At 38.8% G+C, this 21,970-nt stretch overlaps 2 protein-coding genes across 4 annotated transcripts in view; one reads left to right on the top strand and one right to left on the bottom strand.

Annotated features, from left to right (window-relative positions):
- smim13 (small integral membrane protein 13) overlaps positions 1–21,970 on the top strand; it is a 71,358-nt gene that overhangs the window by 10,126 nt on the left and 39,262 nt on the right. The gene's annotated exons all lie outside the window — the stretch shown is intronic.
- Positions 4,044–21,970, bottom strand: part of nedd9 (neural precursor cell expressed, developmentally down-regulated 9) — a 30,172-nt gene continuing 12,245 nt past the window's right edge. For 2 of the 3 annotated variants that reach the window (XM_084423661.1, XM_084423662.1), the window contains exons 2-7: positions 18,363–18,755; positions 11,463–11,561; positions 11,251–11,385; positions 7,296–8,387; positions 6,147–6,236; positions 4,044–5,342 (exon numbers count right to left, since the gene is read on the bottom strand). In XM_084423661.1, the coding sequence (XP_084279787.1) occupies positions 4,809–5,342; positions 6,147–6,236; positions 7,296–8,387; positions 11,251–11,385; positions 11,463–11,561; positions 18,363–18,749 (2,337 nt within the window). In that variant the 5' untranslated portion in view covers positions 18,750–18,755 and the 3' untranslated portion in view covers positions 4,044–4,808. The remainder of the gene's footprint in view (positions 5,343–6,146; positions 6,237–7,295; positions 8,388–11,250; positions 11,386–11,462; positions 11,562–18,362; positions 18,756–21,970) is intronic. The other variant, XM_084423660.1, reaches the window with a different exon arrangement.

Here is a 21,970-nt window from a genome sequence, read left to right on the forward strand (position 1 = left end):
CTACTTGTTGCCTTTGCATGTAATCATTAGCATTTAGCTTAATTCAGTATCGCTACACTTCCTTGTGAGTTTCCTGAAGACTAACTTAAATGATTTGAGTTGAAGGAGTATCTGTTGTGGTGACTCTGATTGGTTGACTTATTTAGTGTGAGCGAACTCATCCCTCCCTCCTCAGGCTCTTTAATTCAGTGCAGATCCACCTCGAGACGCATCCAAGACCGCAGAACTCCCACTGATGCCATTATAAGAGCCAGATAAATCACTAGGAAAGGTTTTGGAGAGAGTGATGGGAAGAATTTACCGCTCTCTCACCATGTTTAATGAATGTTTTTCTCAAAAGGCTTTCTTTTCTTTGTCTCCCCGAGGAGAACTTAGTCCTGTATGTGGCGAATCGTTAATTACGTGTAAGTGCCAGTCAGTGGATACCGATGCTTTTACAGAGATTTGCGAGTTGGCATTCCTTCATTCCCAGCGAGATTGTTAGCATTCATTACCGTGCCCGAAAGAGCAGTTTATTTGGAGGGAGAATGTTCTAGAAGCACAAAAGAATGTGAAGTTTCGTTTCAACATAATTTACGTGTTGTTTGAAGATGTTTTTCCATTCATCCGAGTTTCTTTTCCGTTCTGAATGAACTCAAGTTCCATCAATGTCTTGCATGGACATTTTAGCAGATGTTCCTGATGGTTTGAATGGAAAAATATTAAACTTGAACATGAATTCAATACACATGTGTAAAGTTATGGCTGGGGCTAGTTTTGTAGGCGGATGAACTTCTGTTCATGCAAAATGCTATGGCAAGCCGTTTTAGCTTAAAGGGGTCATCAGATGTCCATTCTTCAGGGTCTTCATGTAAAGTTTGTTACATACTTTGTTGTTTTACACAACCATTGTGGAATTTTAACCAACCTTTTTACCTCCTCAAAAACAGCTTTGTTCACAGCGACCCGTTTCGGTGCATGTCTCTTTAAATGATAATGAGCAACTGCTCACCCCACCCCTCTCTTCCATGGGGCGTGTCGACACAAAACACGTAAAGTGATGCCTTGGTGGACATCCAGGGGGGTAATCGAGCGCTCGATTTCCGTACCACCCCCGGGAGCCGCCATTGGCTAACAAGCCTTCACCTGCTGTTAGCATCCCATTGACTCCCATTCATTTTGGCGTCACTTTGACAGCGAATAACTTCACATCTGAGGCGTTTAAAGACTCCATTTGTCCATTGTTGATTTCTAAAGAAACACGACAATGTATAAAAGGCTCCATTACCTTGTATCTTACGTTATGACCCCGTAGAAGCAGTTTTTGTAAAAATAGGCTAACGATTGCGTCATAACCACGCGACTCTCTGGAAATTACCGTAGAGACAGGAAGAGAAGCTCGCAGTCAATCGGGGGGACGTGGAGGCATAAAGTCAAGGGAGAAGCCCATAGAGAGTCATGACGTTGCTCCTGCTCCTAGCTCATGGACAGCTCCTACTCACACTCTCCGTCTTTGCGAGATTCGGAAGGGAATGATTCAGATTTCGCTTGGCACAGCTACTAGAAAACGTACAACTGTCAGACAGGCTGCTCACGTCACATCCACGTCGTCAAACTCAGTTTGAGTCTGCGCAGTACGCTCGGCAATCAGGAAGAGAGGGCATCTAATTTGCTTCAGTTCTCTCCATTGAAACCTATGGGGTCGCTGTGTCCAGTTTATAAACTGTCTATGTGGACATCATACAAATGGCTGAGGGGCGGAAATATGCTAATACGGGACAGTCCGTCAGCGGTCGTGGGCGGAGCATCAGCAATATGACATTGCTCAGAAAATCCAAACAGCCTGATTATTGAGTGTGTTTAGGCTTTTTGAGGATTGAAAAAAAAGGAGTGAATGGATTTTTTTCATTGTATGATGGTTAGTCCACACACTACAAAGACACATTTATATGCAAACACCATATAAAAGTGAATTTTGCATCTGATGAGCCCTTTAAAATGTTCCCAGCGTTAGCTACTCCTCGTGCAACATGACATCATGATTTTGCGTAAACATACACGCCACTTTCAAGTCAAGTGGCGTGTTATCTATACGCATTTTGAGCTATCCGCGTGTATGTTCACGCCGAAACGAACCGTCATCTTCCGCGTGTATGTCTACGCCGTTAAATGTCAGAGTGATTTCGCGTGTATGTGTACGCCGTTAAATGTCCGAGCGAAACGGAGCAAAATGTACATATCTACATCTGGGGATCGATATTTTTTTTCCTAGGATGGTAGGGGAATGGTATTAACCCCAGTGACGGGTAGGTTTAGGGACGGAGTTGGGGTAGGTCATATTTATACAGTAATGTAACGTTAAGTCAACGGCGTTGATAAACACGCTGAAAATCGATTATGCGTGTTGATAGCGCGCCAAAAATGGAAATACGAATTGGCGTGTCATATACGCCATTTCATGAGATCAGTCTGCCTCGTGAGTGCATTTTTACTATTAAAAATAATCAATTCAATTCTTACTAGTAAGAATGCAATTGCAAAGCTCCCTAATTTAATAAGAGCTCTGCGATTATACATATCTTTAATGTGTTTTTTACTAGTAATAATTTAATTGTAGAGCTCTCTAATTGTAATGGTTACTATAAGAATTCAGCTGTAATTAAAAATGAATGGAAGTCAATGGAGACATTTGACGAGTAAAAATTCATTTGTAGAGCTCTCTAATTTAAATTGTTAGTAAGAATTGAATGTAGAGCTCTCTAATTTAATTCTTAATAGTAAAAATGCAGTTACAACGAGTAACGCTGGGAACATTTTAAGCTAAAACGACTTGCCATATAGGCTAATGCTGCTTTCACGTGTTATCTGAATTATCATAAATACGAGTTTCCTTGTTAAAAATTGGACATGAACACCCTCTCAAGTTGTATTTACCAATACGCTTCAAATGACTATTCATTTATATACAGGTCCAAACACAATACTGGTGTCCACTTGTTGGTAACAGACAATTAATTGTTGCCAACAACCGAGACCAGTATTGTGTTTTGACCCATATATGAATAATCAATTGAAGCTTGTTGTATGTTTCACAACCTACAAGTGAGCGAATTGTGGGTTAAATTGAGCTCATATTTTGTGGTAAATCGTCAGCATGCTGTACATGCAGTGAGTCCACAGACTGTTGTACACAATCTGGAATATTCCTTTAAGTCATGTAAAAGCAATATAACACCGCCGCACATAACAAACGTCTTAATCATCTGACCGCAGTGTGCGGGGATCATCGATCCATCAGAAACCTGCCCATTATCCACTGGTGAAACTGGCGCGCAGCTGCCGAGAGCCACGGAGCACCTGCTACATGAGCTAATGTCCTTCATCTCACCACAGGCCGCGAGCTAAATCATCATGAGCATCTGCGCAAAACATTGTTAGATGAGGAAAAAAGGCCTGTTTCAAGGCCTTTCAGATGAGATGGCATAATAAAAATCCTAGTAAATTAGATTGGGCAGACATGTGATGTTCCCACTGCAGGTCTCAGGATGTTCCAGCAGGGTAATGTTAATGATAATATGGTGTGGCGGTGTGTTCAGGCCGTGCTCGACTTACTCCTCAATCCCCTCAGCGTGGCCTCTCATCATCGCCGCTAACCCACATGAGCAATGATACATGCTCATTACAGCGTGGAATGGAAAGTATTAGTCACCAAGGTCCACAGAGATGGTTTGGGAAGCTCACATCCATCTAAGGTCTTTTTTTTATCAGATTATATCTGTCCAATTGGATCATCTGATAATACTTTGGGAATTATGGATCGGTGGGACATTTAGTTATGGCGGGGTGAAAACCCTTGGGAAAATGTCTTCCTTGCTGCTGCCAGATTTTGCCGTTCGTTTAACACGGTTTAGCTACTTTGTTAGCAATGCTGTGATACGAGAATGAATTTCTGGGTCACATTTCGCTACAAAATCAAAAGGAAGAAAAATTATATTATGCATGAGAATTTTTTTTTTTGCATTTAGATTTTTTTTTTGTAATAAAAAAACAAGAAATACTGTATTTTTTACTCTAATAAAATATATTTTTTATTTAAATAAGCATAAATTAAAAGTAATAAAATACTGCCATGATGTAATAACATTTTACAATGTATTTTTCCCATTATACAGTAATGAAAATGAGTTTCTGGCACATTATAGTAATAAAAAAAACAGGGGAGGAAAAGTTTAATTCTCATTAAAAACTTGCAAAGGTGCAAAAAAATCTTAATGGTCCTAAAGCAGGCTTCAACTAAATATCATTTCTTTTTGATTTCATAGTGAAATATGACCTGGGGCTCATTCCTGACAGGTTTGGTGAGGTTCACCATACCAAAATGTCCAAACAAAAAAACAAGTGAAACCATTTCTATAGCAAAGACAGAGAAACATTTTACTTTGTTCATACCATACTCTCAGCAAGAGTGTGTGTCATACGATACAGCACATGTACAAAACACACTATTTTCGTTTTGTAGGTTCTGGCATTCAGCAATACACAATAATTAGCAGTTAAGGACAATTTGTAAGGTGCCTAAATACACAAAACGATCAGGAATGTTAATGGTCACTCTACAAATGCAAATCTCAATCATTTCTATTCATACAGTTAATATCATCATCATTATATAAAAACAAATCTACACAAAATAAAGAGGCAAATATTTACACAGAGGAAGAGAGCAGGACTATTTACAAAAGACAACTTTCAGTGACGCATCTACATAAGAACGAGTATAAATATATATGCATGTTAAAATGACAGTCTTTGTTCAGATGTTGATGACATCACAACCCCGCCATCTGCGAGAGCTGCACTTTAAACTGTTGAGCCAAGTGTGAGAGGTCCGTCACGCGATCTACCATCTCCTGTACGGCGGCTGTGTTGGGATAGTGGAGGGCCGCTATTTTTGTGGCACTCACGACTGTCTTTAGCATCTCGCACAGGACGTTGCTCAAGTTCATGACACGGTTTGCCACTTCTGCTGCCGAGGCCTGTCTTGACAGAGTGTCACCGATGAACACCAGCTTGTGGGCGCAGAGGATGACGAACTTGCCGTGCGCAACGAAGATTCGAGGAGGCTGCCCGGCCTTCACGCAACCGAAAAAAGCGTCTACCGCGTTCAGCAGAGTCACGAAGTGCTGCTCGCATTGGTCCGCGTAGAAGCCCAACAGCTGGCGGTCACGCAAGCACACCGGAGCTCCGCCTCCATTGGAGAAATTAGAGGAGGAGTCTGTCGAATGTTGGTGGGAGATCCACTTGGTGATGTCGTTCTCCACAGGTTTGATCACTTCCTGTTCGAGCTGTTTAAACTGTTTCAGCTGTTAAGTGAGACAAAGAATTTCAAAGTTAGAAATATTTAAATCGTAAAAATAATGCATGTCATTTCGGCCTTTTTCTCTCTAAAACATAAATGAAATTTAAAATGAACAATGAACAGTTATATAATGTGTAATATAGTAGTTATGGTTCATTTCGGGTTTTTTTTTTTTTTTTTTTAAGAACCATAAGAGATAAAATGCACCAGTTTATAAATATTTAAATAAAATGGTAACAACATGCAAAATGTATATAATACATATATATACAAGCACACACATCTGATGAAGGTTCTTCATTTCAAAATGAAAAAAGGCAAACAAATCTTTCTTAAAATATTTCAAATGATTTTTTTTTGCCTACATTTTGAGACGGACACTAACAACATGAGGGACGGTTTTAAAACAATCAAAGAATGCATAAACATCTTAAACCCAGTTTATATGGGCTCAGGTTTACATGGAGCAGGAACCATCTGTCCTAGAAGAGAGTTGAGATGTTTGAGATCTGCACCTGTGAGGTTGTTATAGCCAAACTCTGATATATGGCGAACATATGGACACCCTAAGATCTCACATGATGCAACTGTTAACTGACTTGGCCAACAAAAACCCTTTTTCTTGTATTAATTTAACTTAATACATGTACTTCTGGTGTTTCTATTCTTATCCATTCTAAGGCTGACAAAGTCTCTGTCATGCTGTACTGTATTTCTGCACCCTGAAGGCACTTAATCATTAGCTACTTCCTTGTGCACTGATGACTGACACACAAGCCGATGACGTCTATGTGTACGTGTCGTGTACCTGTTCTTGGCCGAGTTGGACTTTGCTCTGTTTGGTGATGTTTTCCTTCTCTAAGAGTTCCTTCTGTTGTCGTTCGAATTCATCTTTTCCCTGCAAAAATAACAAAAGGTCAGTCAGCAAGTCTCAACAGTAACTAGTGTCTTAATGCACCGATGAGCAGCCCTAGGCCACTGTGGTATTAAACTAATCCTCTTTTAATTCAAATTATTATTTTTGTCTCATGAATTAAATTTGAAAAAGCAACCATCTCTTTTTATTATCTTTAAAACACCATTCTGGCAGCATCTAAACTCTTGCATAGGATGAATATCCTCTTAGTCTTTTGCTTGAGATTAAAGTACATGCTAATATTTTAATCTCACTTTGATGTGCTCAAATGTGAAGGATCTCATTTCTAATCTCTGCATCCAGGATTAACAGATGGACAGAGGATAGATGGATGTGAATGGACTGTTTTTCAACAGTTTTTGCAGCATGCAAATCTATAAAGGTTTTGTATTCATTTTATTCACAGCTGATTTCAAAGAATGTCAGTAACCAGACAGACCCCATTGACTTCTATAGTATGGGGAAAAAAATACTATGGAAGTCAATGGGATCCATCAACTGTCTGGTAACCGACTTTCTTCATAATATCTTCTTTTGTGTTCAGCAGAAGAAATAAATAGAAGTAATGGTGATTATTGACTTTAACATTACTAATACCACATCTAAAATCTGTGCTGTGCAATAGTTTTGCTCGCACTTGCTTTTTACAAATATTAAATAGAAAAATAAAATGTAATCAATCGCATGCAAGAAAGTTTCGTGCTAGTACTGAAAATGTGAAATTAGTACTGAAAAACTATTCACTGATAGTTTTTTGATAAACTGTCACTTTGATTTATGATTTGTATCTGTTATGGTTATATGCTACTGTTATAATTATTATAGGTTTATGCTATAATATGCTACTGTTATTGAAAAATAAAACAATTTTACTATACTTTTGTGTGCTAAATATATATATTTTTTTAGAGCTAACACCCGGAAAATAAGCACACAGCCCTGTTAATTTAAAAGAAAAGCTAATAAATAAGATAATTTCTTACAATTTATATATATATCTATATCTGTGTTTCAAGTGTTGTGTTGTAGTGTGATTCCCACCTGCAGATGGACATAGTCATAATCTTCCATCCAGCTTTTAACGCACTTCTCGCTGTTCATGTTGGCTTTGTCGTGTGATAAGGGGAAAGGTTTGGTCTGGTCCTCCGTCGGGGTGCAGGTAAAGGGGTGAACGATGCCCTCTATTGGTGCTCTTCGGAAGAGAAGCTCTGCGCTGCCCCCTATTGTTGAAGCCAGCTGCTTGGCATCATCCGGCACAGTCCGTGACACCATTACAAAACGTTCCAGTTCGTCACTCTTGCTCTGATGCTTGGTGCCAATTGCCAGGATATTAAGCGGCCAGTTATTGTTTTCTAAAGTCTGGTGTGTTTGTTGAAGAATCTGATGGGAATCTTCCAGACGCTGCAACTGGCGTCGTAACTTGGATTGCAGTCCTTGATCGGACAGAGCGGTGGCGTTTGCCGCCGCTCCGCGACCAAATATGAGAAATTCTGTGAGCGAACCCTTGACGCGCTCCAATAAAACACGGACCTCGTTGGTGTGACGCTCCATGAAGCTGTATGTCCTCCAGTGAGGCGATGACGCAAGAGTTTGCAGAGCGCAAACAGAAGACTCCAGGCATTGCTGGAGGTGACCCAACCTCTGAAACGCAGAGTCTAGATCCAACAACAGACGACTCTCTGCGGGCGACCCGGCAGAAGAAGAGGAAGTTGACATGCTGCTGCGAGTGCTTCCCGTGCTGGAAAACGACAAGCGGTTTACGCCATCGGTCACATCACCAAGCAACCGAGTGTCTGTCGGTGGGATATCGTAAACTGATTTATTCCTGTCCTTCTCAGACGAAGCGTGTCGGTTCTGAGGCAGTCCACGTGGAATATCGTACAAGTCCTGAGATCCACTTGCGGCGTGTTGGCTGGCGGGAACGTCGTAGATGCCGACGCTGTCGTTCATGACCTTGCGGGACACCGGCTCAGAGCTGGGCGGGAAGTCGTAGTTGGAGCACGAGGAAGCTTTAGGGATAGACGTTGGTGGAACGTCGTATACACCTTCTTGCTTGTGCTTTGAAGGCTGTGGAAAGTCGTAATTCCCTTCATCTTGTGCAATGTTGTTCCGACAAGGTGGTGTGGAGTAAATCTGTGGGAGTGAGAATTCGGTTAAACATGGAGTTTATATGCTTATAAGAATTAGGGTTGCCAAAAATATAAAATTTTCTGATACATATCGATTCAATAATCATTTTCTACTATCGATGCACCGTCGCTACTGTCAGATGAAGAAGTTTTGGTTTCTTGCCATTGTCACCTTTGGCTTGCTCAGTTGGAGTTTAAAGGGATACTCCACTTTTTTTTGGAAATAGGCTCATTTTACAACTCCCCCAGAGTTAAACAGTTGAGTTTTACCGTTTTCGAATCCATTCAGCCGAACTCCGGGTCTGGCGGTACCACTTTTAGCATAGCTTAGCATACATCATTGAATCGGACAAGACCATTAGCATCTCTCTCAAAAAAATGAGCAAAGAGTTTAGATATTTTTCCTATTTAAAACTTGACTCTTCTGTAGTTACATCGTGTACTAAGACCACCGGAAAATGTAAAGTTGTGATTTTCTAGGCTGATATGGCTAAGAACTATACTCTCATTCCTACGTAATAATCAAGAAACTTTGCTGCCGTACCATGAGTGCAGCAGGCGTAATGATATGACGCAGTGCCTGAAAATAGGTCTAATAGGTTAGACAAACTTAGTCCCGGTCACGTTGGAAGTTACTGAGCTGGGGACTATTTTCAGGCGCTGCGTCATATCATTACACCTGCTGGACTCATGGTACGGCAGCAAAGTTTCTTGATTATTACGCAGGAATGAGAGTATAGTTCCTAGCCATATCAGCCTAGAAAATCGCAACTTTTCATTTTCCGTCGGCCTTAGTACACGATGTAACTACAGAAGAGTCAAGTTTTAAATAGGAAAAATATCGAAACTCTTTGGTCATTTTTTTGAGAGAGATGCTAATGGTCTTGTCCGATTCAATGATCTATGCTAAGCTATGCTAAAAGTGGTACTGCCAGACCCGGAGATCGGCTGAATGGATTCGAAAACGGTAAAACTCAACTGTTTAACTCTGGGGGAGTTGTAAAATGAGCCTATTTGCAAAAAAAGTGGAGTATCCCTTTAAAAGACAATTGAAATTAAGAAAATGAGACTCAAATCAGATGAGAACCAAAACCTGAACTGAATTTGAGCTGGATTTTCTGTAGAGCTGCCTTTAAAGTTGTTTCATGATTGATTTTTTTTTTTTTTTTTTTTTTTAAAGGGGACCGTATACATTAATCAACATTCAGATAAATGTACCCAAGTTAGCCCAAAGGCTATTCTTCATTGGCAATGCATTTGCCTGATGTTATTAGACAGAAACTTGAGAAACTTAATGAACTTTGCAACATTGACACTGTTATTTCTGAACTGAATCAACACTGAACTAAACTGAGCTGAATAATGACACTATTGTCTTCCGTAGAGCCGCTTCACAACTGAAATTCGTTTCATAATTGATGAATTGTGACACATTAACACAGTTATTTTTCTCCTTGCTTGAGGATTTAACTCTTGCAAGTGAAGAAATTCTGTAATTTTATTTTACAGGTCAGTTGTATTACACTTATAAAAAAGAAAAAGAGTCTTAGAAATATTATCATCATCATCATCATCATTTCTTCTGGTCAATAGTAACTTGGATACTGTTCAAAATGTTATGCTCCAAATGTGTAATTTTTCACTGTGGTATCAAATGCTGTTATCTCATATCAATATTTTTCAATTTAATGTATTGAAATTCCAACACTATGGTGCCAAAACCAATAATAACGGTTTGATTCCTGACAGTCTAATAAGTCCTGCATTTCCACCATCTCACTCTAAAAACTTGAATAGGACATGGAAAATCCTGCCATCCAGCTAAAGGATCAAACCCGGCATTGACCTGACAGCGTAATGGGAGTACATGGGCCGTGCCAACAGCATATTGGTCAATAAATAAACACAGTGGCCTGTAAGTGATTTCTGTCAAGCGTAGAATCTATCTTTCAGAGTGAGCCCGGGTTTCCGCAAACCCTAATTAAATACGACTCTAATAACAGGTTTCCATGCACATCCAGTTTATTTCAAACAAACTCGAGGCGCTACGCTGCATTTCGCCAGGAGCAGCGGTGAAACATAAGAGGGGCTTCAGCACAATTATTTCTGTTCTGACCTCCTTGCAAAGTTAAGAGCACTACTCTGAGTTTGACTCCAACATTGCTGGCAAGCTAGGCTTTAATTTGCTAACCAGGGGAAAGTAATAAAAATCAGAGTATTTATTTCTTTGTAAAATTTCTGGGAAATAATAGCATTCGGTTACAAGACAAAGAACAAGGGCTGCATCCGAATGATTATAGTTAACTAAAACCATAAAACATTTTCATAGTTGAGATAAAATAAACGTTAGCTAAAATAAAATAAAATTTAATTTTTTTTTAAACTTATTTTATTTAAAATAGTTACCAACTAGTTAACTGGTTTCATTTAATAACACAATGTGCCAAAATAACTAAAACAAATTTTTTTTTAAATTAAAAAAATATAACTAATACAAATAACAACAACAAAAAACAAAACAATTATAGATATTTTAACTAAAATGTGAAGTATAAAAAATAAAAGCTCATTCAAAATATTAATAAAAATACTATTTCAATGATACTAAAGTAATACTGGGCAGCATTTAAGAGAGTATATTTAAATATTCTTGTATCTTTTTGAAACGTTTGATTATTTTGAAGCAAAGACTGTCCACTGTGAAAATTGTAAGTCTAATTCTGTACAAGATGCATGATTTGAGGAATTATTTGTAGCACAAACAATGTGGGATAAGTTATATGCTAAAGTTTCAAACAACCCCTAATTTGCATTTGCTAATTATCATGACATCATAATGAATATTAATAGCTGAAGAATCGGCATACCCCTTGCGATGATGGAGGTACGTCATACAGTCCTCCTTTGGATCGTAGGTCATGTGACGGAGGTGTGTCGTAGACGCCCTGGGCTCTGGGAGAGCTGTGCTGTCCGGTTTGCTTGCTCGGAGGAATATCATACACCTGTGCGGGTGTTTAAAATGTAAATACACATATGCAGACATCTATATGGGTGCGTGTGTTATTGAAGTAACACTCACCCCCTGGGGACGAATTGGAGGAACATCGTAGAGGTCATGAGATGAATCTGAAGCAGGACTATAGGCGTATGTTTGTCCTACTCGTACTGGGGTCACCACCTGAAACAACAATACAACCATTAGGGGACGTTAAAGTCGGAGTTAAAATGTTTTATTCCTGGGTGAAATGTCATATAAAGTTAGCGAAGGGTCTCCTGACATGAGAAATTGAGGCGGAAAACACCAACAATTACACAGACCCAAACTCAAACACTAATGAAATGTAGTAGTAATAATAAAAAAATGATTAATCAAACATTCACTACTAAAAATGAAAAAATAAAATAAAATAAACGTATATAAAAACATAAACGATACATATACATACACACACACACACACACACACACACACACACACACACACACACACACACACACACACACACACACACACACACACACACACACACACACACACACACACACACACACACACACACACACACACACAATTAATACTAATCTCACCAATCATTTGATAATTACTGTTATTAATGAATATTAATAATAATCAATCGTTTTTAATAATGAATAAAATCATTTTATATATTTTTAGCAATAATATTGTCATTTTTTCATTTATTATAGTGAATATTTAAACCTCATTTAAGCTCTTTGTTTTTCAGCCGCAACATACAAAGTATCCGTGGCGAAACTATGGTGCATTGTGTACGTGACTAGATTAATGCAACTGCAAAACATAGACACTAATTGAGTAATCTGTCTTACACAACTTCACCTCCTCGGCTCCAAACATTAATATCTGTCATCTCGTACGTTTCTAATCTATCTTTTCTCTCTATATTCCTGCAGTTTATTCTCCATCCTTTGTGCTCTACATCTGTCTTCTGCGTCAGACAGGCAGAAGCATCCTTGGAATGTACTCGGTCTCCATTCGCTGTTCTCCAAAATCAGCCCCCCTCCTCGTCCCAAACGCTCCGCTAATACACCGCACACCGCTGTCACCACACGAGAACACTCACGGGTCACTGACAGCTCTCAAAAATGGGAACCATATGTACTGCATCCTGTCTGAGAGACTCCAGATCTGATCCAAAACCCAGTGGGCTGCCTTGCTGTACCACCTACATAGACCGCGGCCTTCTATCCGAACTGAAACCTCATATAAGTGACTGTCGACAGTGATTGTTGTGTTTCAAGATCTTTACAAGGTCTTGACCAAAAAAAACATTTATCTCCATCAAGAGGTGCATCAATTCTTGGTCAAGATCTTGTATTGACAGCTCTCTGTAAAGTCTTCTCCAGCACGTCCCAAAGACTTTCAATGAATTTAAGGTTGTTTAAGAAATGAAAAGCTACACACTCCAAACAGCGACTTTTTTTTTTTTGCCCGGTGTTTACACACCCTCTCGTGACACACTAGAGTTCCAGAGATGTGAATGTCAATATGGTTTTCATAAGCGAGGCCGTCACACTCTTTTTTTTACTCTGTGAGTTTAGGTGCACATCAATGACATTCCTATCCATAAATCAGCACTCTGGAATTCCAGGTTCAGCATAGTTCACCAATTACCCAGATCTCCCGGGTTGTTCCCATCAGTCTTAAATCACCTCTGCTTCCCAGAAATCCTGGGAAAATGAACTGGGAATAAATGGAGAACGGGACACATCAGTGGTCTAATCAATCTATCTATACTCCATATATGCATATAATAAACTATATTTATATTTTTTATATATATGCCTATTATATATATATATATATATAAATAATCAAGAATTTTGATTTCACAAAATATATAGTATAATATTTAATACATTTTAGTGTTATTTTACCATTTTATTATCAATTTCATATAATTTATCACTTATTATATTATGTATTATTATATGTTTTATTAATTTTGAGTAAATATGATAAAATAATACAGAAATCCATCCAATATTACCTAAATCACTCCTCCGCCACCTGGAGTGGCTAATCGGAAATGAGTACATGTGTCATAGTGTGAGGTGCGAACTGTGACCTCTAGGCAAACACTCTCACCCTGGGATCCGTTACACCCCGGCTGGGTGTGCGTGACTAAGACCGGATCAGATCTGAACCTGAGACCGACCTAATTACTGCGAGAGCCTCTTTTCTTTTTTCGTCCTTGGAGAATAACAGCGCTGAAAAAGCAGCATGACGTAAGAGTGTTTTCTCACCAGCCTCGTTTATCGGCATGCAGCATTTAGACTAAAGCTGTTTGAGTAAACAATGACTTCACAGATTAGCTCTGAGTCACGTTTGACAAGTAAACAGAGCTGGAAAAATCACTTGGTTGATCATTTGGAAGAAAAGCAAAGCTCTAGAATCATCTAGAATGATCTGCTGTCTCTCTCTTCTGTCCCTTTAAATCGGTTCCATTCCAGTGACAGAAAAAGCTCCGTCCTATTAATAAGTCATCAACTCATCAACGAAGGCAATTAAATGTCAAACCCTCAGGGATCTCCTACATGACGACCATAAAACTGAAATGCACAAAGTCTTCCTGCTAATTTGGGAGCGTTACCCTAACGCAAGAAGCCATAATTAATTTTACATCACATGGAAGCATTCAAACACACCCCGTGATTTATAGATGCGCATTGAGACGACGCGGTTGGGGGTGATTATTTAAATGAGATGCATCAATTATGCAGTGACCCTGATTTTAATGGTTTGTCTTTGATTAATAATAAGTAGGCGGAAAAAAACAAAAACAAAAAAAACTAAGATTTAGCCTTGAAATGAAGACGAGGAGGTAAACGGGAATGAACTCTTGTGTCTCGTGGGCATGAGGAAATAAGCTACCTCTCCGCTGAGCATTTCCTGCTATCTCTGCAGGAGGGAAAGAACAGCCGTGTGTCCAACACTAAAGGAGTCCAGACATCTTTTCTGGGTCAGAGCACATCCATATACTAAGAACAGGCTAAACAACTTCACACTTAAGGCCCGCTCATATCAAGGACAATAACTATAGTGATAACGATAATTCTAAAATTCGTTCCAAATATAAAAGAGTGACGGAGTGCACACTCTACAACTATAATAATAATGACACAGATAAACAATATCATTGCAATCACTTTCAGAACCACTTTTTCCTGCTAAACATTGCCAGCCAATCAGAATCCTTCTTGCGTAAAAAGGTTTTTTCAACAGTTTTTTTCAAACGTTTAATTCATATTAGAGAAAATACATAAAAGACAATCAAGATATATCATGTATAGTAGACACGAGGAAGAAAAATCTAGTTGCTAATAAACTAGCAAGCGTTGAGTCACATGACTAATGCTCAACTACACTGCAAACTCTTCTACGCATTTCCACAGAAGGGTGCGGTGGCATGTGACCAACAAATCTTTACGATATCTCCTGGAGACTGAGGTGTGCAAACAGGAAAACGCCTGGCTTAGCTATCTCAGACAAGTAGGAAGAATGAGAACAAAACCCGGCTAGTGGCGATAACAGACAGCCTCGGCCCATGGAGTGGGCAGAAAATGATGATTTATGATGTGACTCATGAAGAAAAGTTAATCCTAAAAAGTCTGGAAGCATCGAAGCTGCACGTCATCCTCAGAGTTTCCACTCATATGGATCTGGAACGGCCTGCATAGAGTCACAAAAACTGCTTTACCTCAGAAACAGCCACAATTTGTTGTGTCAACCCGACCTGGGTACCAATGGGACGAGAGATCTCATCTCTACCCATAAGGCTCGGCTCTGTGAAGGACGTTGTGTGGTTGTGTAAATCTTGGAGACGGCTCTGGCTGGCATGAATAGTGCAGCTGTGAGCGGCCTTAGATCACTGTACCCTTCAGGTCAGGCGGGGACAGAGCCAGACTTCAGCAACCAAACCTTACAGTGTGTCATTATGTGCCCAAATCCTGGCCCGCGCCAGCAACAAACACATCATCCACAAGCATAACTACTACAGCACAAATAGACACTTTCTGCGTTCAGATGAAACATTCGACTACTTTATGATTAAGAATTAGTCCTGTAAGAAACACTGTGTTCATGTTGTTTCAGAATGGCCATAATTACAAGATGACAGTCCTGAGCTGTTTTCAGATACTATGTGTTTGGCGAGCCACAATGCACAACTTTTTGTCACTGACTAGCTCTATTACTTTGCCGGTAACATTTTTACAATAAGGTTCCATTTGTTAACTACATTGGTTTATTAATCTTAGTTAAATGTTAATTCTAGCTCGATACTGATAACCGATAATTCTTTATATTTGAAAGCCGATAACCAATATATTGGCCGATAAATCTAAATCCACATTTTTATATAATTTATGAAAGCCTGATTACAAAAACAAAAGTCTCACCATTAAAATCCATGTCCCAAGCACACAATTATAATGTTCTCATTATAACTGTATGTAGCCGATATGACAGACTTGTGCTGCACATGTTGCACTTACTGTATTTTCCTTTTTCGAAGTGATTTCAATCATATTTCAAGCAATTAAAAAACATCATGGCGAACAGTGCGCATCTGAAGTGTCTCAGCGAAAGAAATAAAACTTTTTTCTATCGGCCAAATTGTCTTATCAGGCCAATTACGATACACAAAAAATGCACATATTGGCTGATACTGATATGGTGGCCGATATATCGTTCATCCCTACTAAAACATTATTAAAATCAAAAGTATGTGTTAATTTTATTTAATGGACCTCAGCAAACATGAAATAACAATTGAACTAACGGTTGAATTTTTATTAACTAGCATAAACAGATCTTAATACAGATGTATTGCTCATTGTTAGTTAATATTAGTTAATGCACTAACTAATGGGACCTTATTGTAAAGTGTTACCAACATAGCTGTACATGTGCTCGCTAAATATTTACTGACATTAATAAAAAGGCATTTTTAACAGAAATATGAGCTGACCTAACTATATTTAACTAGACAAACCAATTCTTTAAACATAGTCAATCACAATAGTAAGGTCGAGTTCAACAAAGATGAAGTGTTTTTACTAGTCAGAAACTTGTAATTACGGACATAATGTGAATGGTTGGTGAATATGAACTGATTTGTTCTTTCTTAAACTTCTCTCTTAAACAAGTTTTTGAACTTTCTATTTGGTTAAACTGTGCATGTCAGGATGTAATTGTTCACACAGATGCACAATAATCAAGATCAAAGTCTAAACTGTACTTTAATCTGATTCAAAACCACATCGCCATTTTCAATGATGGATCTAAAAGGGGATCACTTTTATTTTTCAGCACAGGAAGTGAGATCAGGAAGGAAACGGTTGTTATTTTTGTTGCACTTTCCGCTGTGCCACACCTTTGTAATGCACTTTATGTCAGAGGAACGTCAACTGAACATTGTGTTTACAGATGTGAGCACACCCTCTTACCTCACTCTTACTAGAGTGGCCAACTGTTATGCCAACCTCAGGAAAACAACACACAAGGTAAGGTGTGCCATCATTCTGAACGCCAGCGAACAAAATGATCAGACAAACCTCAATCAAAGCAACACAACCCTCTTTCCATACAGCCATACTGCGCGTGTTGATCGTCCATCTCAAGATCATTTGAGGTGGACAGACTGTAACCTTAACCTTCAACACTCCTGATATCTGAGACTAGTAGCGCTCTAAACTCTTAATGTCAAAAGCAGAGGAACCTCTACTTTTAAATGACGATCACAGACATGACCTCAGAGTGTTATGAGTTTGCCTGAGTGATGTTTTCAGTTCTCTCTAGTGCTGAGGAACATAAGCTATGTCTACAGTGTCTGTATCTGAGTGGCAAAATAACGCTGAATCAGAATAATTATCAGGCAGGCAAAAATCAAAATCAGCCAGCCTTATGCCGTGTCTTTAAAAGAGAACTTGAGAACTACCATAGTGGTTTGCAGAAAGACAAGTGTTACATGAAAATAAGCTGACAGTTTTTAATGACACAAAAATCCCTTTTCGCCCGCTGACGTACACTTTGTTTCGCTGCAGTGTATGCTTTCTCAGTGTGTTCAGTAGCCTGATCTCCTCTATTTATTTTTCCATCCCCGCTGTGGCTTTCCTATTCAGAGAGAACGGGTGCAGTCCAGTGCATCGACAGGACATTATAAAGCTGTTAAATATAAAGCCTGTAACGCTGCGGTGGAGGGCAGGGCAGGGAGTGCACAACACCTGTACACAACGGCTTTTGGCTGGACACTGAGACACTTTTAATCTTTAAAACTTTAAAACTAAAAAATGCCGAGTGTAAAATCAAAAATATCTATTTTATAAAAAATGTATATATTGGATTTGATTTTTATTTTTTTGGTATATTATTTACAATTATTTTATAGTATAATTTTCTTTAAATGTTTAATAAATAATAAATATTTAATACGATAAATATTTAATTCATATTGCAATTAATAATTAAGGATGGTATTTTAAATATAAATACCAATATATATATATATATATATATTAGACACACACACACACACACACACACACACACACACACACACACACACAAATGCATCTAAATTGTACAAATATATTGAATATTCCTGATCACCTTTTACCTGTCAAACATCACTAAAACCTGTAAGCAAATGGTATTTTCAAGGTTTTCCATAATGGGAATAGTTTCATATTTTAAGATCCTTTTGTAATCACTTTAGTTGTCTCCTAATTTCATTTGAATATATTATGGTATTTCCATTACTTTACCATAGTACATCCATAGTACATCTGTACAACACATTTTGCAAGAGCAAAAGCATGCAACACAATCAAACACTAAGTGTTGCTCAGCGGATGAACGTTTGATCTTGTCAATATCTGCCGCACATTCACCACAAGTGTTATCTTAAAGTGAGGAGTCGAGCCTAGTTGAGTTTACCTTGCAGGGAGTCCCATCCGCAGCCAGAGCGCTTCTCTGTGGAACCTGGTACACGTCTTTAGATGGAGGGATCTGGTAGATGCCCTGTCCCTGTGGGCTCTGGTGGGACGGCGGCACTTGGTACACACCCTGAGGTGTGAGTGGCCTCTGCTGGAGGGCATGACCCTGTGGTGGGGAGGGGGATGCGGACGTCTGGCCTTCGAACATTGGTCCGATAAGCAGTTTGAGGCGGTTGCCGGGGGCGATGCCCTGCCGGCCGTGGAGCGAACACAGCCACCATCCCTCCAGACCACCTGTGTTCTGCTCGATGACGGTCAGGATATCGCCCTTCCGGAATGCCAGCTCTTCCGGGGATTCGGGAACGTTGTCATAAAGCGCTTTAGCCATCAGGTTCTGTAAAGAATGAAAGCACAATAATTCATTATACTGTCTGAACTCAATAAGACACTTACATTCCAGAAAAAAAGCTCGCCCTAACCACACTAACCAGCTCCGACTAAGTATCATATGATTTGTTCAGTATTATCACAAGCATTGAGGCATGACCTATGCGTATTATGATTACATACAGTGATTTTTGGACATGTTTAGCGGGTTCTTGTGGGCTGCAATACAAAGTGGTTCCCTGTAATATTACAATTACATGTCTAAAAAACATCCGTGTAATACTATCCGTGTAGTTCGGCGGCCTGCTGGTAGTTCCCTTTAAAAGAAGTCGTTTCATCCACAGCGCCTCAATAATAACTCAAACTCAATCTGAACGTCTGGCCGAGTCGACCCACATCGGACTAGGAAAATAATCATAAAATCCGCTCAACGACTCCATAGCCAAAACATATTTCTCTGAGGGGCCATGCTGGAAAATCATTTTTCTGTCAATCATTTCCAAACCACAGGGAGATTAAATAAAAAATAAAATAAAAAAACCTAGAGCAGCACTAGCAGAATTCAGTTCAAATTGTGCCAGTCCACAGGATATTTCATTTAATTTCATATTTCATATCACATTCGTTCATGTAAGAACGAAATAGCTCTAGTGTGTTTGAAATATATATTTGACCTAATTGCTAAATTTGGAAAGACTGTTTAAAATGAGAAAATATTTAAAATAGAAGAGCTAAGGCTCAGTTCAGATATTAATATCCTTTTGAAGTACCATATATGAATATGGTAATCCAACAGTACCATCATGGGAAATTCAGGAGAGAGATTGAGTAGAACTAGATTCTTAAGCTTCAATTTCAGTTAATTCAAATTCAATTCAAATTCAATTCACAATTACATTCAAATCCACATTTAAATTTAATTAAAACCATGTACATTCAAATTGTAACAAGATGCCTGTATTTAGAAATGTGAAAACACAGATCCAACAGCTGTTTTCTCATTTCTACGGTATTTGGGATGTAATTAAGTGGTTGACCGACATGGCTTTATCTCGGCCAACATATCAGTCTATCACTATTGCTCCCATGGGCCAAACACAAACAGTCCAACACACAAGATCTTCACTTTAAACAGTGTGTCTATCAGCTTCTCCTTGGGTCCTGTCTTAAAAGACTTTGTGTGCCTTCATCTGCTTTCCCACAATGCTAAGTAAACGGGTTCCCACGTGAACCTTCCTGTTTGGGCAGCATCATTATCTGCGATTGGGCGTCTGGTCGCATGGCTATTGTCTCACATTCATGGCCTCGGTCACCCGCATTAGGGCATGACAACAACCCCCGCCGAGAGAACCACGTCGCGCTAATACAGTGAGCTTAAGAACATGACCTCTGGGGTCACCATTGTCTTATAGGAGCGTTTTGTGTCCCACTCTTAGCATTCAGCCTGTTCAGGGCTTATATCTGCTAAAAGAACGCAAAACTCATTGAATAGGAAACTAGGGAGTGAATCAAACAAAGCTTGAGAAAATCTGAAGTTGAATTGCTTAAAGTAATGGCATGTAAAGACACCGTAAATGACTAGTATTCTTATTTTCTTATTTATATATAAATATGACATGTCTTTTCTAAATAAGACACTTTGAAAAGCCTTATCAAATGCTTATCACGAGCAATAGATTGAGCAATAGCCTTAGCAAAACTCAGAAGCGTCAAAATATATGTGAAAGTGTGAAGATCGAGCTAATTAATTATTTAAGCCATTTTCCCTATTCTCACCTCCAAACACACACTGACGTCTGCAGCAGAACTGACCTGGAAATCTTCCATTCAAAGCATTCACTGATATCACTGCAACACATGCTTCCTCTTGTGCAAAGTTTCCGTGCAAAAAGAAGAAATTCACAGATACTACAAGTACAGTGCAACACTTTTTGAAGAAGTACATTTAACAAACAGTTGACGTGCATCTTACAACTTGGGTTTCTTGCACTTTAACAAACACTGATCTCTGCAAGAGCACCCTGAACAAGCTGTCAAATAGCTTCAACAGTTTAGCCTTTAGAGATGACCGTGACAGAAAATATGCATTATCTCATCAAAAAATAAAAAAATAAAAATTCCAATCATTTATGATCATGATAACCGTATCTGTAATATGTAATCTCACTGCTTGGCAACTGGCTTAAACAAACAGAGATAAACTGTTGCAGTACGTGTAGTCTTGACTCTTGAGTATAATCAGGTTTCAGCTAATACAGGCCACTTTGGATGCAAAGCATCATTAAGTGATCTAATCAGTTGTGTATTCCTGCCCTAGTAAACACAAGTGTAAGACATTGCCTGACGGTTTGGTTTGGGAACATTTCTGAAGCCGTCAACGGGGAAACGATTTCCTTGTGATGTGAAATTGAGCTGTAAAGCTTCATGATGTAGGGTATAAAACACTGGTATGTTTCGACTATAGGAACACCAGCATCGGGACGCATAGAAAGAACCAGATGTGTCCAGGTTCGCCCAGCAAATGGTTCTCGCTGTAGTTGTCTAGACGGTGCCAAGTGGTTGAGGTGCAAAACTTCAAATTTACAATGTTGGCTAGTATTACTGTTCAGGAAAAGGTTAATGTAGTTAACTAAAACTAAAACCATGAAGCCTTTCTGTTAAATGTTTACTGAATGTTAACTGAAATAAAATAAAATGTTAATCGAAATAAAATGGAATAATAGGCCTACTTTTTTATGGATATATGGATATATAACTGTATATATATTTATAAACTGAAATTACCTTCAAATCTACCAATGATGGCCAATATAATGCTGATAATTATATTTAATTTTATATAATGATGAGCAAATTGATACATCTTTGATACAAATTTAAGAATATATATTTTACATTTACATCTCGAAAAACTGATGTGTTGTGAACGCTTTGGTTTTAAATCGGATAGGGTGCATGTTGAATTTATTTAGACTTAATTTTAGCTGTCCGTATCCACACCTGGAGCAATGACTTTTGGGAAATTCATGACTCATTCAGTCCTAAATAAAGATGTTTTTTTTTGTGGCGAGACAGTTTGTGCAACCCTATATGTTGAGGGATACGTGCTAACCAACACAGAACTTGAAACTGTTATGCAACCAAAATTACTATCGTACGGGATACCCTCCTTTCTTCTTAAGTACACACTCATTGGGTGGTTTTTGGCTTTGCCGCAGTAAA

This window comes from Rutilus rutilus, assembly GCF_951802725.1.
Source record: "Rutilus rutilus genome assembly, chromosome: 11".
NCBI lineage: Eukaryota > Metazoa > Chordata > Actinopteri > Cypriniformes > Leuciscidae > Rutilus > Rutilus rutilus.